The following is a 25,254-nucleotide window of genomic DNA, read 5'->3' as shown; positions in this document are numbered from 1 at the left end:
GAGGGAGGGGCCTGCAGCTGGGATGGTGCCCCCCCCCCCACAGGGGCTCCCACTGCACTCCCTGGGGCTCGTTGGACTCAGTAGGAGATGCGGTAAAGCACGTTTTCATTCTGGGATTTAAGTAGCTGTGATGCTCCTACACCCAAACTGGGGCAAATTCAAGACTTCTGAAACTTCTTGGAAAGAGCCAGGCCCAGCTGCATAGGCTCAAGCTGAGCCACCCACGGGAGCCTTGCTCTATCCCACCCACCTGGACCAGTGGCTGGGGAGCCAGCACACCTGGGCCACCTGGGCAAAGGGAGCTGGTCCATCCCCCCGCGAGAGAGGCGGCCCTGGCCCACAGCTGCCTTGGCCCAAGACCAGGGTACAGGGCATGATGGACGAAGTGCTGCTGCCCCAAGGTCAGTGTCATGTCTTTTAGGGAGCAGAGTGGTCAGCAGTCCTGGGGATCTTGCCGGGGACAACCAGGGGCCAGGCCTGTGCCACCCTGCAAGGGAGGAGGCACCACCAACTCTGGGACAGGCCTGCAACCAGCACAGGGGTAGAAGGCACTGGAGCAAGCAGCCCAACCCTCCTGCCTCTCCTGCTGTGCACCCGAAACCCTGAAACCTCAGCCGCTGGGGGAGATCCCCCCAGCCTGGGGAGGTTTGGGCTCTGTCCATAGCCTCCGAGGCCCGGCAGCCGCACTGGGGTCTGGGTGCCCGAGCTTCCAAGGTGCGTTGAGAACTGCAGAGAAGAGGCTTTCAGCACTTGCCAGGGAGAGGCTTTGGGTGTTCTCCGTATCAAATTCTAAAACCTCTCTCTCCTCCTAGAAGGGTCACACTTCTAAGTGCTCAATGAAAGTAAACTGTTCACGGTTCAGGTGGAAGGTGCCCCACAGTGCTGGAGATTTCGAATCTGCCCCGTGACAGAGCCGGGGGGCGGGGGCTGGAGTGTGGTGGGGGCAGCGCCAGCTCGCGCGTGAAGGTGGCGGTCACACATCAGCACTAACTGTCCAGTCACTGCCCTTGGCAGGAGGAAGAGCAGGGGCCAGAGTCGGCCAGAGCAAGGAGGGGTCAGCCAGGACTCAGGCTGACCCCCAGGCGAGCATGACACCCCAGCCTGGAGTCACCCCACCTGCGTGCTTGCTCTGTCTGGGCCTCCAGACCCTCTCTGGGTGTCTTGGCAGAAATGATTTTAAACAAACAGACCAAGAAACACTAAGGGTTAAGTAAACTCCTGAGGATGACTGTCAGGCCTGCAGAAAATGTCTCCTGCCTCCCCTTCCTCCTTGGGCTCTGGCACAGGGCTGGGGCAGGGCAGGGCTGGGGCCGGGCCAGGCTGGGGCAGGGGCAGGGGCAGTCATCAGTGGAGAGGGAGGGTCTGGGTCCAGGCCACAGGACCAGCACTGCATTGTCCTGACTGGACACTGAGGGCCAGGAGGAGCCTTTAGGGAACCTGCCACTCCCACCTAGTGTGAGTCCCCAAGGACACAGGACACACTTTCACTGAGATAAGCAGGTCACACGATACTGAAGAGTTTCCCGTCTTTATTTAAAAAAAGAGAGAGAGACAGTGGGCTCACCTGTGAGCTCACCTGTACCCAGGGAACGGCCTGGGCAGTGCAAGGAGGGCTTTACTCTGTTCCCTTAAACATCTGACTGGGCGTCCACTGCAGAACAGCACCCGCCCCCAGGCTGGGCGCTCCCCTTCCCAGGACCCCCCCGTGCAGAGGGAGGCGGGCCGCAGAGATGCTCGCTGGTGCCCCACCTGCCAGGGGCACCACAAACCCAGGAGTGCCAGGCTGGCCGTGGGGACCGGGCCAGGAGGGTGCCCTGCAGCCTCCAGCTCCCGGCGCAGGGCGAGTGCGTTCCTGAGAAGCTTTACAAAAATGCATTGTAATTGAGTCTAATAATCTCCCCCTTCCAGAAAGGGCCTGACAGGCGCTGCCTGCTGCTCACTTCTGCCCCTTTCCAAATATTTTTACCTTATTTGGATGAAATGCATTATTTTTCTAATGAAAGGCTTTTTTTTCAAAGGGCTGTTTCCCTCTGTCCAGCGCTGCCTTTATTAGGCAGCGCTCACGCCGTTTTGGGGAGGGGTGTTTCCTCCCTGACAGCGGGCCAGGCATTCTGTCCTCAAAAGCCAACATCCCGTGCTCAGGACCCGTGGGGCCAAAGGCCTTGGGCCCAGGTTTCTCCACGCACACCCCAGGGCCCCACAAGCCCGCTGAGCCCCATCTGCAGCCCTGCCCCCGAGAAGGCAAGGCCCCGGGGCAGCCTCTGGCCTCTGGGGGGGCTCCTGGCTGCTGTTTCCACCCCAAGTCACCTGCCTCCTGGTCACTGTGTCTGGTCCGCCTGCCGGGCGAATCTCTGGAAAGTTAGAGATGACGATAAATGGTCAGGAAGCCCAAGGGGGAGACCCCACGGCCGCCCGTTCAGGACTAGGGGTTGGAGGGTGGAACCTCTCACCCTGAAGCCTGTCCCCGTGGAGGCGAGGGTGCTTCAGACCAGCCTCCAGCCCTGTGCCCGTGTGTCTCAGGTCTGCTGCCCTGGCTCCTGGACCCTGGGGAGTCCTTGCCCACCACAGGCTGGTAGCCCAGGGGATCGAGAACCCTGACTTCTTTGGGGACAGCAGAGAGGCAGCAGTGGCTCAATATGGGCTCTGCTTGTCCCCAGGAGGCACGTGGTGGGAAAACAGAGTGCAGGGACGTCACACCACGTGAGGCTGTGGGCATCAAAAGACAAAACCTGAGGGACAAAGCAGGGAGTGGGGGCTGGTGGGGAACACCTCTCAGGTCAGGGAGTGGCCCAGGTCACCATGACTTGGCACATCTGTGGTGGCCTGGGGCCACAGTCAGGAAGGGGTCTGCTGCCTGGGGAGGGGATTGTGCCTGGAGTCCCCAAGAGGGGCCTCAGCAGGAGGTGAACTGTCTCTGGGACAAAACAGCCCCAATGCCAAGTCACTCAGCCCCCCGCCCCTGGCTTCCTCCCTCACCGGGGCGGGGCCGGGGCGGGGCTGGGCGGTGGTGGCCCGAGGCCCAGGAGGCCAGCAAGGTGCGCCCTCAGAGGGCGTGTACCCCTGCAGGGCTCCACCCCCACGGCCGCCAGTGGGTCCCTGCACTGTTTCCGAAGGCTCTGCGTCTGCACAAGACACCCGGATGTGACGGCAGGTCCCCACACTCGGCCTGTGGGCAGCGGGGTTCGGAGGCTCCTTGGAAGGCGCGTCCTGTTGTCTCCCAGGGCGTAGCCAGATGCCGTGTGAAGGTTAAAGGGAGACAGGGAGGGCGAGAGGGAGAGGAGACGGGGGAGGAAGAGCGAGCGAGACACTCTCCTGGGAGCACATTCATCCATTTAAGGAAGGAGAGCTCATCACACTTCACATCAGGTCTATATACAGTAACATGCGGTCCCTTCTCCTCCTGGATCGGTGTCGCCCTTCGACAGGCACGCGGGGCCGGGGATGAAGCCTCCAGGCTCTGGGGAGCAGCTGGAGAACCCCACCCCGGCCCCAGCCCCGGCCCTCTGGGGCCTCCCCAGAGCTCACCTGGCCCAGTCTCGGCCCAGACCCACCTCCCAGGCACTGGGCACCAAAAGCAGACAGGGAGCCACGGGCAGGGGTTAAATAGTGACAACTCATCTTTATTACAATTATGTACAGTCACTTCTCACATTCTGAACCTATACCTGATCACACAGAGGGACATGTGTCCCTGGGTGGCAAGGACAGACAGGAAGGCCCTGAGGCCTGGCTCCCACATGGGAGTGACAGCCACTCTCACCACGGGGGTGTGGCTGAGCCGCTGTGGCAGGTGACAGTCACAAGTGCAGTGCGACTTCACGGGTGCAGGAGGACGACGGGACCTGGTGGGGCTGGGACAGGCGGAGGGTGGCACCAGGCGGGCAGGGCCTGGCAGGCCCTCGCCCAGAGAAAGGCGCTGTGGGGGCAAGAGCCCGAGGCCCCTGGCAAGAAGCAAACTGGGAGCCGTGGGCCAGGCGTCAGGTCAGAGCTACCTCTTGTCATGCTCGCTGTTGGGTTAGCTAAGACGCTCAGCAGACGCACCTGCACAGGACATCAGTCCAGGAGACCGGCCCTCAGCCTGAGAACAAGGTCAAGGCTGTCTGCCCGGGGCTGAGTTCAGGAAGTAGCAGGTGAGAGTGTCTGGGGCCCTCAGACACTCAGCCCCACTCGCAGTGGCCAGGCTGCCCGGCACCCCCATCCACGGCCCGAGGCTCCGCCCAGAGCCACAGGACCTAGTCCCGCTCATGCTCATTGCTGGCACCCTCGGGCCGACGCAGCTTCTCCACCTGCTCATTGATCTGCCCGTCCCCGCCCCGGCGGTCCTCCCTCTGCACCCCCAGGCAGTCCTCTTCGTCCACGCGGTTCACATCCTCATCTTCCTCGTCTTCCCTCTTCTCCTCCTCGCCCTGCACCTCCATCCTCACCTGGCCCTTGACGTCCACCACCCCTTCGCCCTCCTCCTGGGGCCCCAGCAGGTGGTAGGTGGCCGTGGAGCCCTCAGGGCTATGGCCCTCCTTCACGGGCGAGGACGTGGTGGACTCGTTGCTGACGGGCGAGATGTCGCTGCTGCTGTGGGGGTTCCCGGTGGCAGGGCTGGAGGGCGACGGCGACTTGACCGGGATCTGCCAGGAGGGGATCTTCGGGGCGGACGGGGAGGGGGGAAACTGCCTCCTGCGAGGAGGGGAAAGAGGGTGGTCATGACGGCACCTTGGGGCTCCTGCCCCCCTGTCCCGATCCCAAGTGCTCCAGACAGCATCCCTCAAGCAGGGGACAGGACTGACCACCATCAGCCCCCTCCGCTCCCTCTCACCCTGCCCTCACAGAAATGAGGCCTTCGGGAGGTTGGGGCAGCTGAGACACAGGCCAGAGGTGTCCTGGGCCCCACCCCCCAGGGCGCCCCAGGCCTCGCTCACAGCTGCTGGACAGTCCCGCTGGGGGCCTTCCGTGTGCAGGGGCCCCTACCCCCAGTCCTCGCCCTGTCCACCCACAGCACCGGGAGAGGGGCAGGAAAGGGTGGGGAGCCAGAAAACTGGGATCCCTGAAGACCTGGGCCTCTGCCTCTAACTTGTCTACAGCTCTGCAAAAGGGGGGGCGGTGCTGCTTCAGCTCTGAGACCTCGGGCCCAGGAGGGTAGCACTAGGGCACTTTCTTAGAAAGCCTCTGCACTCAACACTTACGGGGAAGTCTGTTCCCCACCCCCGTTTCCTGGCCCTGGGCACCAGGCCAGCAGTCAGCCCGACCAAAGCCAAGCCCAGGAGGGACCTGGGAGGTCAGGTCTTCCTGGCGACAGCTTAGAAATCAAGCTCTGGGACAAGGGGCCCATCTCTTTCTCTCTGCCTGAGCCAAGTGGACAGAGGCCTGCTCCCCGCTGAGTCTGGCTGCCCAGTGCTCCCCCAGCAGGGCCCGAGGCAGCTCTCCCTCCTGAGATCCACGGTGTGGCGAGTGCACAGTCAAGGCGTAGGTGTCCACCAGCGTCATCAGCCAGCGCCTGCTCCATCCCCTTCCTCAGAGCACCTGTGTCCTCGGCTGGGAAACATGGGGGTCTCCTCATGACCACCCCAAGCACAGCCACACCTCTCTCAAGGCCAGGTGCTTTCCATCAGAGAGGGCCTGGAAGCAGGCAACCTGAAGAGGGGCCCTCTGGTTGGAGCCCCTGCCCTTGACCCTGAGCGACCCTTTGCATTGCCTCACACGGCCCCACCAAACCCCAGGCCTGCAGCCCAATGTGAGGCACACGAAGGCCAACCTGGGTGCCCTGCAGGTTGGGTGGCCAACCGACCCTGCGTCCCTGGACACAGGCCTTTCTCTTTTAAAGCCAGCCCGTCCCAGGCAAGCCCTGCAGGGCTGCCGAGTGGCAGACCTAGGGGTGGGGAGGGGCATGCTTCTGCCCCTGTCTTGGTTCACAGGACCTTCAAATGAAGGAACCCTGGCCCTCTGTGGGGAACTTCTCTGGGACCAAGCTGTCCCTGAGTGGTCTAGCTGGGGCGCGGGGTGGGGAGGAGGTGGCCCTGTCCACTGGGGATGGGGTGTCTCTGCTCAGGCTCCTGCTTTCCTCAACCAGACCCTGACAGGACCGAGGGACAGTGTGAATTTCAAAACTGCTGTGGGCACTACAGATGGCCCCCTGGGGCAGGGAAGGGAGAGGCCCACTGGGGAGGGGAAGAAGCTTGAAAGATTCCCAAATGCAATGCCTACACCCCACAGCTCCGTCAGGACCCCTGGGGCGATGCGTCCCACCCTGCCCCCCTTCCCCAAGCTAGACCAGCCAGCCACAAGCTCAGCTCAGTCCCAGGCTGACAGCAGAGCAGGAGCCCGCCTTCTCAGCTCCTACCGATTCAACAGAAGCCCTTTCAAGGAGTTGATTTCCGACTTGAGCTCATTGATGTTCTGGGACTCCAGGATCCAGTTGGTGGATGTGGTAGCCTGAAAGTCGAAACACAAGGAACAGGGGTCAGGGTGGCTCGTCCCCCGTTCCCATCCACGGAGCCCAGGGGTCTGGGGCAGCAGGAACCCTGGGTGTGGCCAGGGTCACTCCACGTCCTGGGCACCAGCCTGGTGACACCTTGGGAAGGCTCTGCCACTGCCCCCGCAGGGGTCTGCCTGCCCAGGACTCTGCTGAAATGATGAGTGTTCCCACAACTCCACCTGCTTGGCTTACTGGACAGACCATGGGGCCTGACATGTACTTAGTGTGGTGACGGCATTCTGGTCACATGAAACAAAAGGACACCACGACAAGAGAGCCCACAGCATTCAGGGGTACAAACCCAAGCATGTGCGGAGTGTGTCCGTGCAGCAAGGGGTGCGGGCAAGGGCACATCAGGGCCGGCTCAGGTGGCAGCGGTGGCTGTGGGGGCCAGGGCTCGCTCCATGGGCCCCTCTGCTGTGTGAGTTTGAAATGTTCGGGCACAGTAAGTACACGGTCACCTCCAGCTAAGCCCCTCTCCCTGTAACGCCAGTCAGGCCCCTCAGAAGAGAACTCGGTGGGTGGAGATGGGCGGCTGCCTCCTCCCCCAGCCCCCGCAGGTGCCAGAGACTGGTTCCAGAGCTGCCCAGGAGGGGCAGGAGCCAACCACATCCGAGTCCTGCCTGCCCACCCGCTGCTCCGCTCAGTCGCCAGCAGGCCCAGCAGACGGGCTTCCCCCAGGGGCACGTCCCCCAGCTGCTCGGAGGCCTGCAGCCCTGGCTCTGTAAGGTCAGGCCCTGGACTGTGCCCTGCTGTCTGCTAAGCCAGCCGCCAGCCCACAGCCATGCTTCTGGCATGACCCGGCAGGCTCAGCGAAGACGCCGTCGTGGGACTCCGATTCCTGTCCCCAGGAGGGCCCTCCACACACCCTTCCCCTCTGACCAGGACAGCTCCCGTGTAAACTGCAGAGAACCGCCTTTCTCCAGCAAACCCAGCTGGGATGGATGGAGGACAGGAGAGCGGAGGTCCCCCGCAATGGCAGCGGTCAGTGACCAAGCTGCCTACCAAGTATGAAGTGTTTACAGGCCAGTTCCAGGTGGGGTGGCCACAGGTGGGCGGGCCTGCATCCTCGGGGCTGGAGGCCACTCTGGGGTGGCTTCAAGTGCACACATTAAGCATGCAAGGTCCCTGCTTCCCTGACAGTGCTGCCCTGGCCAGGTGAAACCCCGCAGTAAGTTCAGGAGAATGTGGAGGCCTAGGCTGGCAGGTGGAGGGGGCTCCCCGCTTCCTGCCAACCACGTGGAGCCCCGCACACTTTTGCAGGAGGGTCCTCGGGGCTCGGGAAGGAGCAGCCCGGCAGTGTCAGAGCGCGAGCACTGACACCCACCGCCCGCACGCAGCCCCCCGGGGCCCCCGAGCCAGACCACCAGGCGGCACAGGCCCAGGAGCCGCTGTTCTGGCTGCTCCGAAACCTTGAAAGCCATAGCAGCCCATTAACAAGGGAGCAATTTCCACTCACCGGCCTACAAAGGACTCAAATTTCCAAACGCATATGGTGCCAGATGCCAGGATTTAGAAATAAAATCTGACATCTGGGGCTTTTTAGCCAGTCTCTTTAAAAAACAGTTGTAGAAAACTCCCAGCCTTCAGTTTTATGTAGGTTTTTTTAATTACTTAATGCTCTTCTTTTTAATTTTTTACAGTGCTGCAGTAGGAGCTTGGAAGCCAGATATAAAAACTTATATTACAGCTGAGAAAACACAGCTCCGAGTCTTTGGTTTATGGGGTAACCGGCCTTCACACATGTGGGTTTAGGCACCAAACCAGCGAGCCTCGATCCAGTGTAGGAGACATGGATGAAAGGGGCCGGGCCGGGTGGGGGACTCTCCGAAAGACAAGCACGAGAGACCGGGGCGGCTCTCAACCACCAGGCACAATCCCAGCCCCCTCCCCTCTTAAAACGCAACATGTGGTCTTAATCTTAATGGTGAAGGTCTGAGAACAGTTTTCCAATTTCCGGAATGGCTTCTGGCCATTAGCAGGCCACCGTTCCAGAAGATAATAGAGGAGCGTGGAACAGGGCCTAACTGGCCTCTGGGTGCTTTACAGGCCTCCCGCCCATGAAGCGCAGGCAGTGGCTGGAGGGGGCCACCCGGCAACTGCACCATCTGAGGAGGAAGTGCAGGCAGCCCCCGTGTAGGGGTATCTGAGGAAGGGATTCTCAAGGACCCTCTTCACAGGATGCACCCCAGATTCCATGGAAAATGGAAAGATTCCCATTTTGCTGGGTTTTTGCAAAATGCAAAAGATGTGAGGGCTGGCTCCCATTGACCTGTGCGCTGGGGTGGGGCCTCCCCTGGGAGAGCCAGCAGAGCGGACCCTTTACAGTATCAGATTTGGGGGGGCAGCCCAAAGCAACATGGGAGACAGCGGATGTCCCCCGGGCCCATCTGTCTGAGACCAGGCCTCAGGAACAACCTTGTCACACGCCCAAAGAAGCCAGGCCAGAGCCTGCAGTCCCGGGAGCCGACTGGAGCCGACTGGAGCTGACTGCAGCCGGGCGCTGTTCCAAGCATGCGAAGACAACAAAGGAGGTGCCATATAGCTCCATTTTACAGATGAGGAAACCAGGGCCCAGAGAGGCTGAGTAACTTGCCTATTGTCATACAGCTAGCCTGTGGCAGAGGAGGGTGTTTACCCAGGCAGTCTGACCCCAGGGTCTGGCATGACTAAGACAGCTTCAGGTTTCAGAAGGGAGCCACAGCAGCCACCCTACCAACCCCAGCTGGCACCAGACTCTGCTGGGGGTCACTCACCCTGGGCTTTGGGCATCACCACAGAGTTCAGCCTAGTGCCTGGTACTCCCTCCACCCCTCCCCCAGGCACTCTTGGCAACTGTGACGCGTGACCTAACTTGCAAGTGGAGGCCATTCTGTGTCCACACCGTCCACCCCCAGAGCTGGGGCATGCGCTCCCACCAGAGGGCCTGGCAGAGAGCTGCTTTTCCTCCCTCCCACAGGCAGGTGACAGGGAGACAGAGAGGACGGCCTCTATCACTGAAGCCTCTTTTCTCTGCAAGGGCAGTGTGGGCCTGTCCCACGGAGCACCGTGAACTAGAACGGAAGGACCAGAGTGAGGAGCCACACTGGGCCGAGCCGGAGGGGCCAGGGTCGGGACCAATACCTTAGCGGTGGCCAGCTCACGGGCGAGCTCCTGGACTTTCTGCTGCTGCTGCACCAGCAGCTCCTGGACGGAGGCTAGCGTCACCTGTAACTGAGTCACTGGGAGAGAAGAGCAGAGGTGTCTGTTAAACACACACATTCTCCTTCTCACAGTGCCCACACACCCCAAGCTGCAGCATCGATCTCTCCACAGTGCCCGCAGCCACAGTCCCGATGGTCTGTCTGCGCGGGACCATCTACCTGCGTGACACCTACCCTCCCGTCTCTCTCCCTCATCTGTCCGCTGTGTCATCATCCGTGGTTAACAGCACGTCCACCCAGAACCTCTCCCCTCTAATTATGCCTGCCGACGACTACTGGGCTCTCCAGCTTCCGGATTGTCTGCGCCACTCCTCTCCCAGGCCTCGCCTCGTCCTCGCAGAGAGAGAGCAACGTCCCTCGTCCTGGGACGGAGGTGCCTCCGGTCCCAGGAGTGGTTAGGAGCCGCCCACCGGCCTGCTGCTCCTGCCCGCCCTCCCCACCCAAGCCCGAGGTGCTGGGGCTCCCGCCACCACGTGGCCATGTTGGCGGCCTTGGGGCCACCACTCTGGAGGGTTGAGGGCCACCTGGGACAGCAGCTCTCTCGCTCGCCTGAGTTTTCAGATTCAGAGCCTCCCTCTAGTAAACAAGTTTATCAAGAAGAAAAGCCACCTCTGGCGCGACAGGTCCCAGCTAATCTAGGCCATCATTGGGGCTCTGGGTAATGAACGTGAGCCCCATGGAGTCGATGACAGAGGAGGTGGCCGGGGTCCTGGAGCCACAGTAATTACAGCCTCTCTTGACCCTGTGTTGGGTTCTTCGAGGGAAGGGGGAAAATAACTGAAAACCCCCCTGAAAACCTCATAGAAGCAGAAATTAAAAATGAACTTTACAGCCCTTAGAAAGGCTGTCATTTTATTCCCCTTATTAATATTCTGAGGTTGGGAGCCTTTCCGTAAAAACATAATTAATTGAGGCCGCGCCGACAGTAAACAAGCAATTTCAAATTAAACCGAAATGACGGCGGCTTCATTTGCAAATGTGAACAGATTCTCGGAGCAGATAAATGAAGTCACCACATAAAGTGGAGACGGAGGGGAGCGGGGAGGGGCAGGGAAGGGGCTGCTCCAGGAAGGCTGTGAGGGGTGGCTTGATGGAGTCATTAATCTTTACCTGTCTGGGCCACGCTGCCACTCAGCTCCGAGAGACTCGCCTCCATCCTCTCCAGTTGCTTCCTGTCCTCCCAGCCGCCCACGATGAGGGGGAGCAGGTACTTCTGCAAGAAGCAGGGTGAGCAGGATGGGTGGGTGCACAATCAGGTTACTGTCCAGCAACCTCTCAACCTGTCCAGCAAGCCTCCAGAGGCTTGGTCAACCTCTGCAGACCAACTTTCTGTCACCCCCAGGTTTTGGAAACTTGCTAAGCAAACACCATAAATGAGCAAGATATTCACCAGCTATGAGACTGTGAGTCCAACCACGTAAAAACTGTCTGAATAAGGACAAGGACCAGGGAACAGGGATGAGTAAATTCCATTTGATTTATTCTTATGAAAAACTTTTCGGTTCCTTTATTTAGTTTTCTTAATGGTGTTATATATACTATTTCTGTAACAAAAATATTTAGAAGTCTACTTTGAAAGTTTGTCAGACACCAACGTGAAAGGTCACGCAGGAAAGTGACACTGTTGTTGGTGGCCTCCAGGGAGGGTGGGGGGCGCCACTCAGTTCGCTTCTCTGAACCTGTACCACTTGGGACCGTGTGCGTGCGTTTTCCATTCAGAAACAGACGAGGAAAATTAAATAAACGAGAAATTACTTGAGAAGCTAGATGAGCATCCACACAGATTTCTGGGACCTCTGGTTCTTTCACTAGGGGATAATACATGGATGGATGTTCCGAGGCCATCGGAAGAGGTCACTTCAGCTTTTTCTAAACTGAGCCTTGAATCCTCGGGCAAACGTCCTTCAGCTACGACTCAGATGCAGCCAAATGCCCCAGGGCTGAGACCCAGGAGCAGAAGGGAGGGGATGGGGCAGAATCTAAAGAAACTGACCATGGGGCAAACGGGCAACAGAGCAGGAACCCCCAAATGCGGGAAACCAGACTGCAAGGATGAGAACATTGGGGAAGAAGGCAGGCGGGGCGGGGCTGGTCACTGCCGCCTGTTCTGAGGTGGCAGGTGGGCAGCGGGGTGGCCGACAGGGGAGCGGGATGGAAGGACATGCACTCTGACGTCCAGAGCTCAGGACCGGGAGCAAGACCAGCTGCTAGTGCCAACAGCAGCACGAGGGAGCGCCGCGCAGCCTGGCGTGACCAAGGAGAACTTGGGTTCTTTTCCCACGTGGGCCCCACACAGGACAACAGACAGCAACTTCTCCATTAAGGGTTCTGAGCTGGGGGGGGAAGGAGGTCTCTCACAGGGTTTGTGGGAGGACGCATTCCAAGTGCAGCTCCTCAGTGGAGCTCGTTACTTAGCATTCGTGCGGAAGCGTTTTCCGTTTGGCAAGGTGCTTTTCCACCACGGAGTGAGTTACTACTGCAACTGAGCTGAACCTCATCAAATGCAGCCTTATGCTCCAGGTTGGAAACTTCCTAAGTATAAAAGTCAAGAAATTCTTACACTCGTTTAGTTTAACAAACTAAAAACTCCATTTCTGAGACCAGACATGCCAAGGGAAGGGACACACACTGCGCAGCCTAAATTTTCACGTATTTATAAAACAGGATGACAGCACACCTCTCCCTTTCCTTGAATTTCAGGAAACTATCAGCAGATGCTTTGGAGAGTCTCTTGACACCATTCTGCCTGATCTTTCAATGTCTCTTTTTTAAAGCAGAGAGGAGCTATCAGAGCTTTGTGGAAGCAGCAGACCCTGCTCCCCGCTCCCATCCGACCCCAGGCCGCCCGTGGGCAGCCACACGACGGTTCGGTGTGTGGAGTGCAGCCTGGACACTCGTTTCTGCATCTGGTTCTTCCTGGTGACGGCATGGGTCAGTGAGGGGAAAGAAGCCTTCTGCACACAAGGGACGGGGAGGCACCGGTTGGAGGTGGGCAGCCCAGGACACAGAGCATTTTGCTTCTGAATTTCTGACACGGGAACTTCCAACTCCAAGAAAAGATGTTACCCTGAAAAAAATATCTTCTGCTACAACTCAGTTGTTGAGCTTTGGTACTAAGTCAAAAATTAAGAATCCCAGAGAGTGCAATGTTGAAACATATTTCACGTGCTGAAAGTTACAACAGTGAGCCTGGGTGATCATGAAGATTCTTTTGAAAAAAACTCCCCAAGTAATGGGCGGGGTAGCAGGTGGCCTCACAAGGAAAAGGGCTTCTCTCCAGGACCAGGGGAGAATAAGTCCTCTGGGGACCCACCTGGCTCCACACCTTCTAGAAAGACTTATCTGCTTCCATCACAGTCGTACCTGGTAGCCAGTGTCTGGAAGGAAGGGAGTAAGTGCTCCCTCAGGCCTGCGGCTCTGCTGCGCCACAACCTCTGGGTCCTGGGGGCTGACTGATGTCTGGGGGAACCCTAGAGTCACCCGGGTGCCGGCACAGTGTGTAGGAGACCGGAAAGTAGACCCCACACACAGGGCTCTGCGGGGTTGCTCAAAGCTGGTTTCAAACACCAAGGAAGGAAAACCGGTGCACGTAAGCACTTCCTACGTGCAGGCCGCCGCATCTCTGAGCTTCACAGCAGCCTCACGGGGAAGGTGCTGTTGTCCCCATTTCACAGATGAGACCCCTGAGCCTGTGGTCACACGTCCATCACAAGGCAGAGCCGGGTGCAGCCAGGCTCCACCGCCCACGCTCGCCACCACTGTGTCAACCTGTCCCTCAAGTGCAGGGCTGCTTAGCGCGTGCCAGGCACTGTTCCAAGAACTGGACACGCTTCCGGGTCGACCGGCCCAGAGTCACCCTGTGGGGACGCCGAGTCCAGGGGACGAGGTGGGGTCTGCACCAGCCACACGCACCCGTCCGGGTGGGGCGGGGCCTGGACCGGAGCCTGCAGCGAGCACTGTCAGGATGGTCTGCCCCTGCACACAGCCTGCCCCTGCCAGGGCGCCGGGCAGCTCCGGAGAGGGGAGGCTGGGGCCGCACATGGGGCCCGTGGGGAAGGTGGACTTACCTTGTAGAGCTGGTGGAAGCCGAATGCAATTCCCGCCATGATGATGGCCAAGGCACTGTAATCTCTCCATCGGGAACCCACGGGGCCTGAGGGTGGGAGAAAAGGTGCCTCAGGAGGAGAGGCACACGCATGCTTTGCCAGAGCCGGGGCCGGGGCCGGGGCCGGGCCGGGGCGTGGGCTCAGTGTGCGCATCTCCGAGGACGGGCAGCTCCAACCGCAGAGGGCGGTGTGGCCGTCAGGAACACAGGCCAGCAGCATCTCCCTCCTCTCTCCAGGCTCTCCGAGCCACGGCCTCCACGGGCACCTGCCGCGTGGTGTCGACAGTGAGCTACTGTCCTTTTCGGACTATAAGACATACCCAGGTTTTAGAGGAAAGGAAAAACCCGCTCCACTGCCCCTCCAGCCACGTACGCTACATTCGGACTATAAGACGCACCCCCATTTCCCTCCCAAATTTGGGGGGAGTGTGTCTTATAGTCTGAAAGATAGGGTAAGTCATGGCTGTGGAGTCAGGTGGCAGAGGTGATCCAGGGACCAAGGGCACGGTGTCCACTCGAAAGGCGGAAGGGACTCGCGAGGCTGACGTGAGCACACGTGGATGCACACAAATGCACACCCACCTGCCCTGCTACAGACAGGGCTGCACTAAGAGTCACTGCAGAGCGGGGTGAGGGGAGACTGTGTGCCCGGCAGTGTCGCGGGCCCGGGGTGGGGGCAGTGGTGACGAGGCCCCCTGCCCTGTCTTGCTCTGCTTTCCCACTGACCAGTGAAGAGGAGACAACCTACAGATGACAGAATGGGCTAGCTCCAGGGTGACGCAGAGGCCAAACAGGGTGACAGGGGAGTGAAGACGACAGGGAAGGGGCCAGGGGTCTTCGGCAAGGCCTCAGAGGAGGCGCATGTGAGACCTTCAGGCCCCAGGGGAAAGCAGCCCAGGCAGGGCCCGGGCAACTGCAAAGGCAGCCGACCTGTGCTCAAAGGACAGAAGGTAGCCAGTGTGGACAGAGAGCGCCTGGGCCTGACCAGGCAGGCAGAGGGGCGGGGAAGGTGGGGCTGGCTGAGAGCGTGCCCCAGGAACCCTGGTGTTACAAGCATGGGGCAGCCCTGAGGGCAGGTTGCAGGCAGGAAGGAAGTGGGGAGGGGGCTACTGCCGGGGGCCACAAAGGGCAAAAAGGACCGGGGCCAGGACGGGCCGCCACAGAAGGGACCCGGGCGGCTGTTGCGGGGGAACCCGGACATGGGCAGCCAGCCTTCAAGGAGGAGCAGGCTCCTGGCCAACGCCCATCAGAACAGCCTGTCCGAAAGCTCCCCACGACTCCAGCTCCACAAGAGGGCAGGCTCCAGAGGGTTCCCTACTGCACGTCCAGTCCCCTGCGTGGATTTCAAGGTGCTTCTGGGTCTGTAACCTTGTCTGATGCCCCAGCGACGCTGCGCAGCACGCGGGAAAGCACGGTTGTCTGCATTCCCAGTGTCCACTCACTGTGGCGCTCGGACTCCTCTACGGGGCTCTGCCACTGGGGGACGTGGGCCACTGTCCCCAGAACCGCCGGCGGGACACTAATCAGTGTGTGGAAGCAGACCACAGTGCCCGTGGGGAGTGACCCAGAAGGCATCACCTGAGACAGACTGCTGTGCCAAGGAGCTGGGATGGACAGGAAGCAGCTCCTTTAGGACAGACACCCATGCACTTCGGCCAGCACCTCCCCGTCCCCCCAACCTCCCACTGGGCCGGCAAGCTCCTCAGGCACCTGCCACATCCGGGCATTTCCTGACCCCAGGAGAGCAGGGAGGGTTGGTTCTTAAAGCTCAGCAGTAGGGTGCAGCTGCTGGCACGCAGCCTACTGGGGTGATCCAAGTGGCGCAGACCCCCAAGGGGGTGAGGAGATGCTTCTTCCTCCCTGTTGCAGAATGAGAAGAGTCTGGAACAGTCTCCTTTTGGCCACCACACCCCTCCCCCCTCTGCTGGCCCGGCCTGTGGGCTCCACATGAGTTTCCCAAGGTGGCCCAACCCCGCCATCTCCCACACAAAACGCCATCACCAGGTGGCCTTGCCCACGGCCCTGAACTTCCCTTTCTGGTGCCACAGTGGTCGACCAGGCGGCGCAGGCATCGGTGTGACCACGAGGCCGCACTCAGCCCACTGCAGACGGACTCCCCCACCAACCGCTGCAGCTGGGAGCTCCTTGTTCATCCAGTGGAGGAGTGTTGACGCACACGCAAGGCGACACAGGTCCGTATTGTGTTCCTTCTCTTCTCCCCCATCTCTCATTCCTCTTCTTTTTCTCCCACGGCTGCTCAGTATCCCATTCAGTCAGTTCCTTTCTGATGGGTGTTTGACGATTCCGGTCTTTTACTGTGCCACACACTGCCGCCTGCCCCCCCGGGACTGTGCGCGCACGTCACCTCGCACGTACGTACATGCACATCTGTAGCATGAATGCCGAGGAGGCTGGGCCAGGGGTACCTGCCCCCACAATGTGCAGCAGCATGGCAGCTGCGCCCCACGGGGCTGGGCCAGCTCCCGCCCACAAGCCCCGTCTCCCTCCTCACACGGGGCACGGCGGGTTCACCCCGCTAGAGACTGCAGCCAGCACAGGAGCGGGGAACAGCGTCTCATGCCAGTTTTCATCTGCATCATGTTATTAGGAGTGAGGGCCAAGCATCTTTTCCTCTGTATTTCCTTCCCAGTCTACTATAGTTCTAGTCCATGTCTTTACCAGTTTATAGAAACTTTTTATACAGCAAGGAAATGAGCCTTTTGTCTATGACAGGAGCTGCAACATTCTTTCCGTTTATTTTTCTTTTGACCCTGCTTTATGGTGTCTGTGGCTTGCCGCTGTTTTTCACTTTTACATAAATGTATCAATCTATCTTTGTATGGAGCCGGGTTCGGTTTGCAGCGCGCCAGGACTTCCCCACTCCCTCCCCACTGAGAGTGCATGCAGTGACACTCAGCGTCCCATCTAAGGAGCCGTCTCCGGGAGACATCCTACCCGGCAGGAATCTGCAGCCCAGCGATGACAACCGCTTGTTTGGTGGAGCCTGGAGGCTCTGGGTCCCTGGCCTGCCTCTCTTTCTGCTTACTCCTGACCTTCTCTGCTGGGACTGCCTTGTGGCAAATTCCAACATTGAGTGCAAGTTCACTTTTAGGAGGAAAAAGTGAAGACAGTGGGCAACCTTTGTGCTCGTCCAGACAGCCACCGTTCAGGAGGGCTTTCATCCCCCTCAGAACATCCATCTGTGCAGCCAAACTCCTCAGAAAAAGCATCTTCAAAACGGCACATGTCTAGAGTACCATATTCACCAGCAGTGTCTCAAATACCCGTGAAATATCTTACCAAAACATAGCTGCAACTAAAAACTGGACCATCCTTTCCTGCAAACACGCCACACCTTGAGAAGCGCAGCCTCTCCCCCTCGGTACTGGAGCGGCCGAGGCTGAACAGAGGCCGGCAGCTCGGGGTCTGAGACCAGGGCCTCGGCTAGAGCTGACCCCACCTTTCTGGAGCTCCAACCTCCTTAAGCACCAAGAAACACCTGTGGCCCCTGCCAGCCGCACCCTTCAGCCCCGCATGACGCTGCGTTCCTGCCATGCTCGAGTTAAGAACATTTTATTGCCCCTGGTTTTCATTATTAATGAAAAGGGACCAGAATGATCTTTCCTAAAGTTCAGAGAGTCTATAAAGACAAGGAGCTGAAATGCCATTTTCCTCGTTTTGGAGATGTGTGATACAATTCTGTCTTGTGGCAAAATGAAGAAAGAAAAACTAAGTTGGAGATAACTCCTATCCACTGCATGCCTTCCAAAAGAGCTGCTGAGGAAGCAACTGGCATGATCCCAGACTGGCCTGACCCTCCAGCTGTGACCGCCTGGAGTCCGCCCCACACCCCTGGGCCAACCCTGCCCACCCCCAGGGTAGCCTCCAGGAGAGAACGAGAGAAGAGCAGAGTGCCTGGGAACGACCAGGAGCTGCAAGCGCCTCTCCGCCACCATGCTCCCCGACCGTCCAGAGTCATACAGTGGAGGGCAGAACCCGGGGCCACGCTTCTGCCCGGGCCCGGGAGTGAGGGAAGTGAGACGTGCTGCTGGGACGCTCCAGGCCACCAGTCTGGAAGTGGACACTGGCGGACAAAGTGGACAGGGGCACAGAGCCTACGATCAGACCCCGTCTCCACACCCGCCCGACGGTTCTCCTTTTCCTCTCCTTGTGAAGCACAGGCCGCCCAACGGGCAGCAGCAGAGCTTTGCTAGATTTAAAGAGCCCAGGAACAGGCTCTTGTCACCCAGATCCAAACTCTCCACGGCACTGCCACACGGGATCTCAGCCGAAAGGCCGAGAAGTGATTCCAGAGCACTTCCCAAAATGCAGGACTAGCTAACTTGCCAAAGGGCACAGCACTTCACCACACAGGCCACCAGTGTCTCAGGAAGGACAGAGAGACAGGCAACGGTGGCAGCAAGCTCACCCTGCACCGCTGGGCATTCCTGGGACTGCCCTCTGCCTTAGGCTGCAGCGAGGTCAGGGGACAAGCTGCCTAGGGAGAGGGGTACACAGGGCTCTTTGAAACACAATGCATTCCCCAACATTCCACAGTGTTCATCAACCGGCTGGAGCTCGGACAGTCTCAGAGGTTTCCAGGTGAACCCATGGGGGCAGCAGCCACGCCAGGGGAAGGAGCGCTGCCCCTGCAGCTCCTCAGCCTCACTGAACACCAACAAACCCGGCAGCACTCAACCCCTTTCGCTGCGTCTCCCAAGAAAGTCTCACCTGACGGGCGAGAACAAGCACCATCAGGTAGGAGCACGGGCGCGGGGCTGGGACTCGGGCATGCGACACAGCCACGGTGAGCTGGAAACTACCAAGTCAGGGACTCGCTGACACCACAATCCAGTAAAGAGTCGTCATGCAGAGCTGAACGCTGCCACCAACTCATCCTCCGCTGAGACACCTGAGACAACCCAGTGCCAGCTGCCAGCGGGGGAGGCCGGCAGCCTGTGCAGAGGGCAAGGCGGCCACGGAAACTGGGCCAGCCCCAGCGGGGTCCTCTCCACTCTTACTGAGGCCGGAGCCCCAATGCCTCACAGCTCTGCGTCTGACTTCGCAAATCACCCTGTCGGCTCCGCGTGAAGGTGGCCCTGAACACTAACTAGTAAGACGGGCTCGTGCACAGCGAGGCCCTGGAAGAAAGCCAGGCCGCCAGGTCAGTGCTTGTTACAGCAAAATGCACGGAGAGACGGTGGCCAGCTGAAGGGCACCACAGGCTGGGCTGAGGAAGGCTTGCAGAGGTCGGAAAGATGACCAGCCTGGAGTGTGGGGCAAGACCCAGAGCGGCTCAGGTCCGAGCAGAAGCAACCCCCGGCAGCCACACCTGCAGGCCGAGGCCTCGCACAGGCCCGCCCTGGGAAAGACAATCTTCCCACGTCCTGTGAGCTGCGATGCTCCCAGCAGCGTCATTGTGAGGCAGGAAGGACGCTGAGGCGTATCTATGTCCTCACTCGCAGATGAAAACACATGAGCCCTAATTAAACCGCATGAATTCCGAAGAGTCCAGAAATAGACCTTGCTTATAAGGTCCCCTGATTTTTGACAAAGAGGCCAAGGTAATTCTATGGGTAAGGGAGGATCTTTTCAACAATAGTGCCAAGACAGCTGGAGATCAATTAAGGGGGAAGATGGACCTCAACCCTCACCATACACACAAAAATGAACTTGAACTGGATCTCACACCTACATGAAAAAGCAGAAACTATGAAAGTGCAATGCGATTCTATACCATGCACACGAGAGGGTGAGACCTGAGAATGCCAAGTGTCGTCAAGGACGTGGAGCCAACGAGACGCTCACACGCTGCTACGGGAATGGTCAGATGGCGCGACCATTTTGGAAAAACAGTGTGACGATTTCTTATGAAGTTAAACATACAGCTAAGGCGTGAGGAAAGCGGCCCACCCCTAGGTATTTACCTGACGACAGGGGAGCGCACCTGCATGTAAAGACCGGGTGTGTGCGCACAGCAGCGGTGCTCCCAGTGGCCCCGAAATGGGACCCGGCCGGCGAACAAACCGTGGGGCATCCACACAAGGGATGGGGAGCTGGACAGGGATGTGTGTAGCTCACAAAGTCTGAAATGCTTACTGCCCGGTCCTGTGTGTGTACGTGTGTGTATGTACGTGTGTGTGTTGGTGAAGAAACCAACGCAAAGACTCCATGCCGCGGGACCTCACTCCCAGGGGGTTTTCTAAGAGGCAGGACTGGGCGACAGGGCGGAGACCGCTGGGCGACAGGAACTGGGAGCTGGGGAGAGGGCTGACGTAAAGGGCAGAAAGGAAGTTTCTGGGGTGCTAAAAAATTTTCTGCATTGTGATCACAGTGTTGGTTACATAACTTATGACTCACGTACACAACTCATCAAATTGTACAGTTAAAAATAATTCATTTTATTTTGTGTACACTTTACTTCCAAAGAGCTGATGGGATAGAACTGAGAGGAATCCAGAGACATGAAACTGCCCCATGGCCCAGCAACCCGAGAGAAAGGAAAACTCACACCCACGCCAGACCTGCACAGGAACGTCCTCAGGGGCACGATTCCCGGGAGCCAAAGTGCAGACAGCCTCAACGTCGTCCCCCCACCCCCGCTGGGGAACGGGGAGACAGAGCATGGCCCGTCCCCACAGTGGGACGGAGGGCTCCTGCACTCACAACACGGAGGAAACTCAAGAACGTCACACTCCGTGAAAGGCGCAGGCCACCGGGGTCACGCGGCACGCAGCGCGCCACGCCCTCTGTGTGGCATATCCCGAAAAGTCGGTGTGCTAGTGACACGCTGGTGGCTGTCTTGGGGCTGCAGGCGAGAGGGACAGTAGAATGGGCACAGAGGGCCTTGCCTGGGGGCAAAAACACTCTGAGACTGACTTATGGTCGCACCACCTGGCAATTACCAAAAACCACTGCACCGCACACTAGAAATGGGCGAGTTCTGTGATTTGTGAAATACACTTCGACAGCTTTGTTTAAGAAGATCGATTTTTTAACAAGAAGAGTCCAGACCTGGATGCATGCATATATAAACGATGGTTCTTACTAAAGAGACAAGGGCTCGATGAGACTACGACCATCTTTTGAGCATCTGGTGCTGGCACAAGTGGAAAAGTATCCACCCAGGGAAAAATAAGCCTTGACCTTGACCTTACACCATACACGAAAACAACTGAGAATGAAGCACAGATCTCAATGTAAAAGTGAACTCTACAAAACTCCTAGAAGAAAACACAGAAGAAAATCCTTCCAACTTTGGGGGAAGCAAAGGCTTCTTAGGGCACAGAAACCATAAAATCTAAAAGAAAAAAAAAAGTAAATGGAAGTCTTCAAATTTAAAATCGTTTGCTTTTTCTAAGGGGGGAAAAAGCTGCAGACTGGGAGGAAAAATTAACAATACATATATTTCACAAGAACTTGAAACCAGAATATTTAAAGAACTTTTCCAATGCGATAATAAGGAGAAAATTAAAAACGGGCAAAAGATTGCCCTGGAGGTAGCTCAGTTGGCTGGAACGATGCCCTGATACACCAAGGTTGCAGGTTCGATCCCACATCAGGCCACACACAAGAATGAACCACACACAAAAACGAGTGAAAAACAAATTGATGTTTCTCTCTCTCAAATCAATACATTTTTTTAAAAAGTTAAACTTAACAGTTAACATATGACCCTGCAATTCCACCCCTAGGCATTTAATGAAGAGAAAAAAACATACAAAGATTTGTACGCGAATATTCACAAGAGTTTTACTCGTAATAGCTCCAAGCTGGAAACAGCCCAGAGCCTGTCAGCTGGTGAATGGAAACAAACTGGTGTGCCCGCCCGTGCGATACCACTCAGTAATAAACAGGAAGGAACTTCTGATCCACACCACAGCTTGGATGAATCTCAAAAACATTATGCTGAGCGAAAGAAGCCAGACACGAACGAGTACATACCGTATGATTCCATTTATATCAACTCTAGGAAAGATAAGTAAGTCTAATCAGAAGCAACAGAAAGCAGACCTGTGGCTGCCCCCGAGTTGCGGTGGGCTGGGACTGGCTGGGAGCAGGGCACAAGGGAGCCTTTTAGGGAACTGGCAATGTTTTCCAGGGTGGTGACAGCCACATGGGAGTGCACACTTGTCAAATCTCAAATTGTAGAATTAAAATTGGTGCACTTTATTTTATGTAAATTATACCACAATAAAGCTGATTTAAAAAATATATATATTCAGAATTTTTTTTAAAAGGGGGCTCAAGGAAGACAGCAATGATGGAGAACAACACCCAGCAGGGATGACTGTAAGTTCTCTCTCTGCTCAGTTAGCAGCTGAGACCAAGAAAGAACAGCAGCGCCCTGTGCGGGCGGGCTCAGTTGGCTGGAGCAGCATACCACACACCAGAAAAGCTGCGGGTTCGATCCCCATCAGGGCATGTGTGGGAGGCAACCAATTGATGTTTCTTTCTCACGTGGATGTCTCTCTCTCTCTCCGCCCCTTCCCCTTTCTCTCTAAAAATCAATAAACGTATCCTCTGGTGAAGATTTTTTAAAAAGAAAGGGAAAAAAAGCAAGATCTATGAATTCTAATTCAACTTTTAAACATTCATCCTGTAATACTGGAAACATATGAAAGAATATAACACTTCCATGAGTTACGAAGCATGATAATAAAGTTAGCGATCCTAGACCCATCTGTTTTACCAGGTAAAACTTTCCAAACACCAGCACAGCTAGCCTCACCGACAGGCTCCAGGGGCCACTCTGCGTGGACGGTATTTCCAGGCAGCCTTTCAATCCTGAAGCACATTTCCGCTACCATTACCCATTCAACAACTACTTCTACAACACCTGCTTGAGACAGAGCCTCGAGTCAGATTTTAAAAAATTAAAAAGCCTCTGAGCTCAAGGAACTCCCAGTTTAACAGAGAAGCCAGTGACTAAACATTTGAGAGCCCAGTGGTGAGGGTGCAGGCTAACCGAGCCACGGGGGACATCCATCCCCCGGTCCCCGTGGACGACCATCTGAGAGACTCCCTGCGGGAACTGCAGCTGCCCCTCCTGGGAACAGCCTTGAGCTGGCCAGGCAGAGCGTCTGGACCACCCCATAAACACACTCCCAGGATGTCTTCCCTACCCCCCTGCAGCATCTGCTCCGACGGTACAAATAATTTTAATATTGGCCTGAGAATAATGCAGTCACACAGAAAGTACTGCTCAAAGATGCTCGGATGATGTATTTCAAAGGGAACAATGTGCTTCGGGCTCCAGCAGGGGGATGACCTGGCCGCCACCTCCCTCTCAGGTTGTCCCTGACGCCCCCGCCCCACGCTCTGGCTGCCCTGAACATCGCCTGGTTCCACGTCTGTCCACATGCCTTTGCCTGGAGGCCTTGCCCACCCTGTCTGGTCACTGAACCAATCTTCCCCCAGGTCCGATAAACACCTCCTGCTGTCCTTCACCTTGCCTGTGCCCCTGTTCTCACTGGGGCCGAGCTCACCCCACCTGCTGTGTTTGCTTAACTGCCTTTTCTGCCGGACAGGAGCAGCCACAGAGAGCGACCAGCTAGGCCTTATTAACACTTCCACCCCAGGGGTCTGGCACGGTGCCGGGCACCCAGCAGGCCTTCAATGACACGTGCCTGCTCAGTGAATCAAGAAAACCAAGGGTAAGTGTGTGCCAGAAGGCTGCATGGGCTATACGAGAAACACACCAAGACAGAACACACTTTCTCGCTCACGATTTCTTACGACGCGTCAAAACCTCTTTCCCAACCTCAGACATTTATGTCCTATTTTAAGAGGCAACCGAAGCTGCAGGTCAGTCTTTGGAAGGCCGAAGAAAGAATTATCATCCTACAAAATTCACACTGGCCCTGCCTGCATCTCAAAGCTGCCTTGCTTCTTGTCTCTCTGGGAGGGAGGAAGAAAAGCCAGCTTGGAACGAATCAATCAAAAGCGTTCGCCAGGACTTTCTGTTCAGGGCTGTGCTGGGAGCCGCACAGACACGCGCGCAGGTTCCTGCTTCAAAGTCGAGCAAGAAGAAACCTGGACGAGAAACACAGAGCGTCGGCCTTCCTCTCAGACTCCGGCCGGGCCCTTCCTGCGCTCTGTCGGACTTTGCTTTGGGCCCCGACGGCAGTGGTTTACCCTCACACCCGGGGATGCCGCGCTCCCCCCCCCCCCCCGCCGCCCCCCCCCCCCCCCCCCCCGGCAACCCCGCCACGCTCACAAAGCCCCGACTCCTCTCACCCACACTAGTTTTTCCCTTTTCTGTATTCTTGTGGAATTTTCTTGTCTACATAATTAATTTTGGCATTAAGTCACAATGTCTTATATTATTATCCTTTTCTTAAGAGTTTATCTTCTTTCTCCCAGAGAGCCCGTTAAGATTCTTAAAGGCCATGTTTTGAATCCTACCACACTGTCCTGAGCATACAGTTGGTGCTTAACTCGGATGAACTGAACATTCTGGTAGGTGTCCATGTTATCTTTGCTAACATTGACATTTGCTAACATCTCAAGTCCAAGCACATTCACCAAAGAGCAGAGATATCAAAAGAGGCACCCAGTGGGACATCTGTCACCAGGCAGGGTCCAGAGGTGACAATCCAGGAGCAACGGGCTCCCTGCGGTGGTCCCGGAAAAGCGACCCTTCCCCAAGACAGGAGCATTTGGGGGCGAGTCCAGAGAAGCTCGTTTTCTGGACTTGGGCTCACAGAGAGGATGTCCTTAAAAAGTCAAGAAATGAGAAGGGAAGGGCTGCCTGAGCTCCAGATGTGAGACCGGCAGGAACACCCATGAGTGGAGGCCGTAAATCCCGCCTGGGACGCGCACAATGCCTCCGCGATAAGCATGCAGCCTGCACACCTAGTTCAGAAACTCCCCTGAGTTTGCTTGTAATTAAGGGGGTTAGAAAGGTAAAAAAAATATATAAACCCAATTAATCATTTAAATATTTAAAGTCAGATTTTCCCCTCATTCCAGGATTAGTGTATTTCATAACGCCAGCACAGACAGCCCTGCTTTTTACTGGGGTTCATTTCAGAGCGTGTTTAAACTCGTCAGGTTGAGTGATGCTTCCAGCAACTAATCGCATGTCAAATAAAAGATATTTTATGTAATAAATTACCGCTACAAGTAATTCAAATGTCATTTATCAGTTTTATTATCAGTCAGGCAAAGTCTTCTTTCTCTGTATTAATCAAAATCAAGCTTTTTTTTTTTTTGGAGCAGTTTTGACACCTCTTGGCAAAAGTACAGAAGTGAAGAGGTGCAGTCAGCCTGGAGCTGCAGGGAGCGGGCAGCCACACAAGAGGAATGACACTCACCGGCGACAACGAGAAACTGCAGGTGTTTAAAACTGCCACTGCCATTGTCTGCACACCAGCGTCAGGGCAGGGAGGGGTCTGTCTCTGCGAAGATGTATTTTATTTTCAGGGCTGGGAGCCTCTTAAAAATACTCCTACCCAAACACCTAATCAGGCGACGCT

The 25,254-nt window shown here is 57.0% G+C and overlaps 1 protein-coding gene across 7 annotated transcripts in view; it reads right to left on the bottom strand.

The window, feature by feature from the left end:
* Nucleotides 1-3,599: 3,599 nt before the first annotated feature.
* The window catches only part of PEX14 (peroxisomal biogenesis factor 14), a 127,301-nt gene continuing 105,646 nt past the window's right edge, over nt 3,600-25,254 (bottom strand). For all 7 annotated transcript variants that reach the window (XM_024554216.3, XM_045190513.3, XM_053920008.2 and 4 more), the window contains 5 exons: nt 13,737-13,822; nt 10,780-10,882; nt 9,590-9,687; nt 6,332-6,423; nt 3,600-4,671 (listed from right to left, as the gene is read on the bottom strand). In XM_024554216.3, the coding sequence (XP_024409984.2) occupies nt 4,233-4,671; nt 6,332-6,423; nt 9,590-9,687; nt 10,780-10,882; nt 13,737-13,822 (818 nt within the window). In that variant the 3' untranslated portion in view covers nt 3,600-4,232. The remainder of the gene's footprint in view (nt 4,672-6,331; nt 6,424-9,589; nt 9,688-10,779; nt 10,883-13,736; nt 13,823-25,254) is intronic.

This window comes from Desmodus rotundus, chromosome 3 (assembly GCF_022682495.2).
Source record: "Desmodus rotundus isolate HL8 chromosome 3, HLdesRot8A.1, whole genome shotgun sequence".
NCBI classification, from domain to species: domain Eukaryota; kingdom Metazoa; phylum Chordata; class Mammalia; order Chiroptera; family Phyllostomidae; genus Desmodus; species Desmodus rotundus.
The sequence above is the reverse complement of the archived record's forward strand: the minus strand, read 5'-3'. Positions and strand labels throughout refer to the sequence as shown.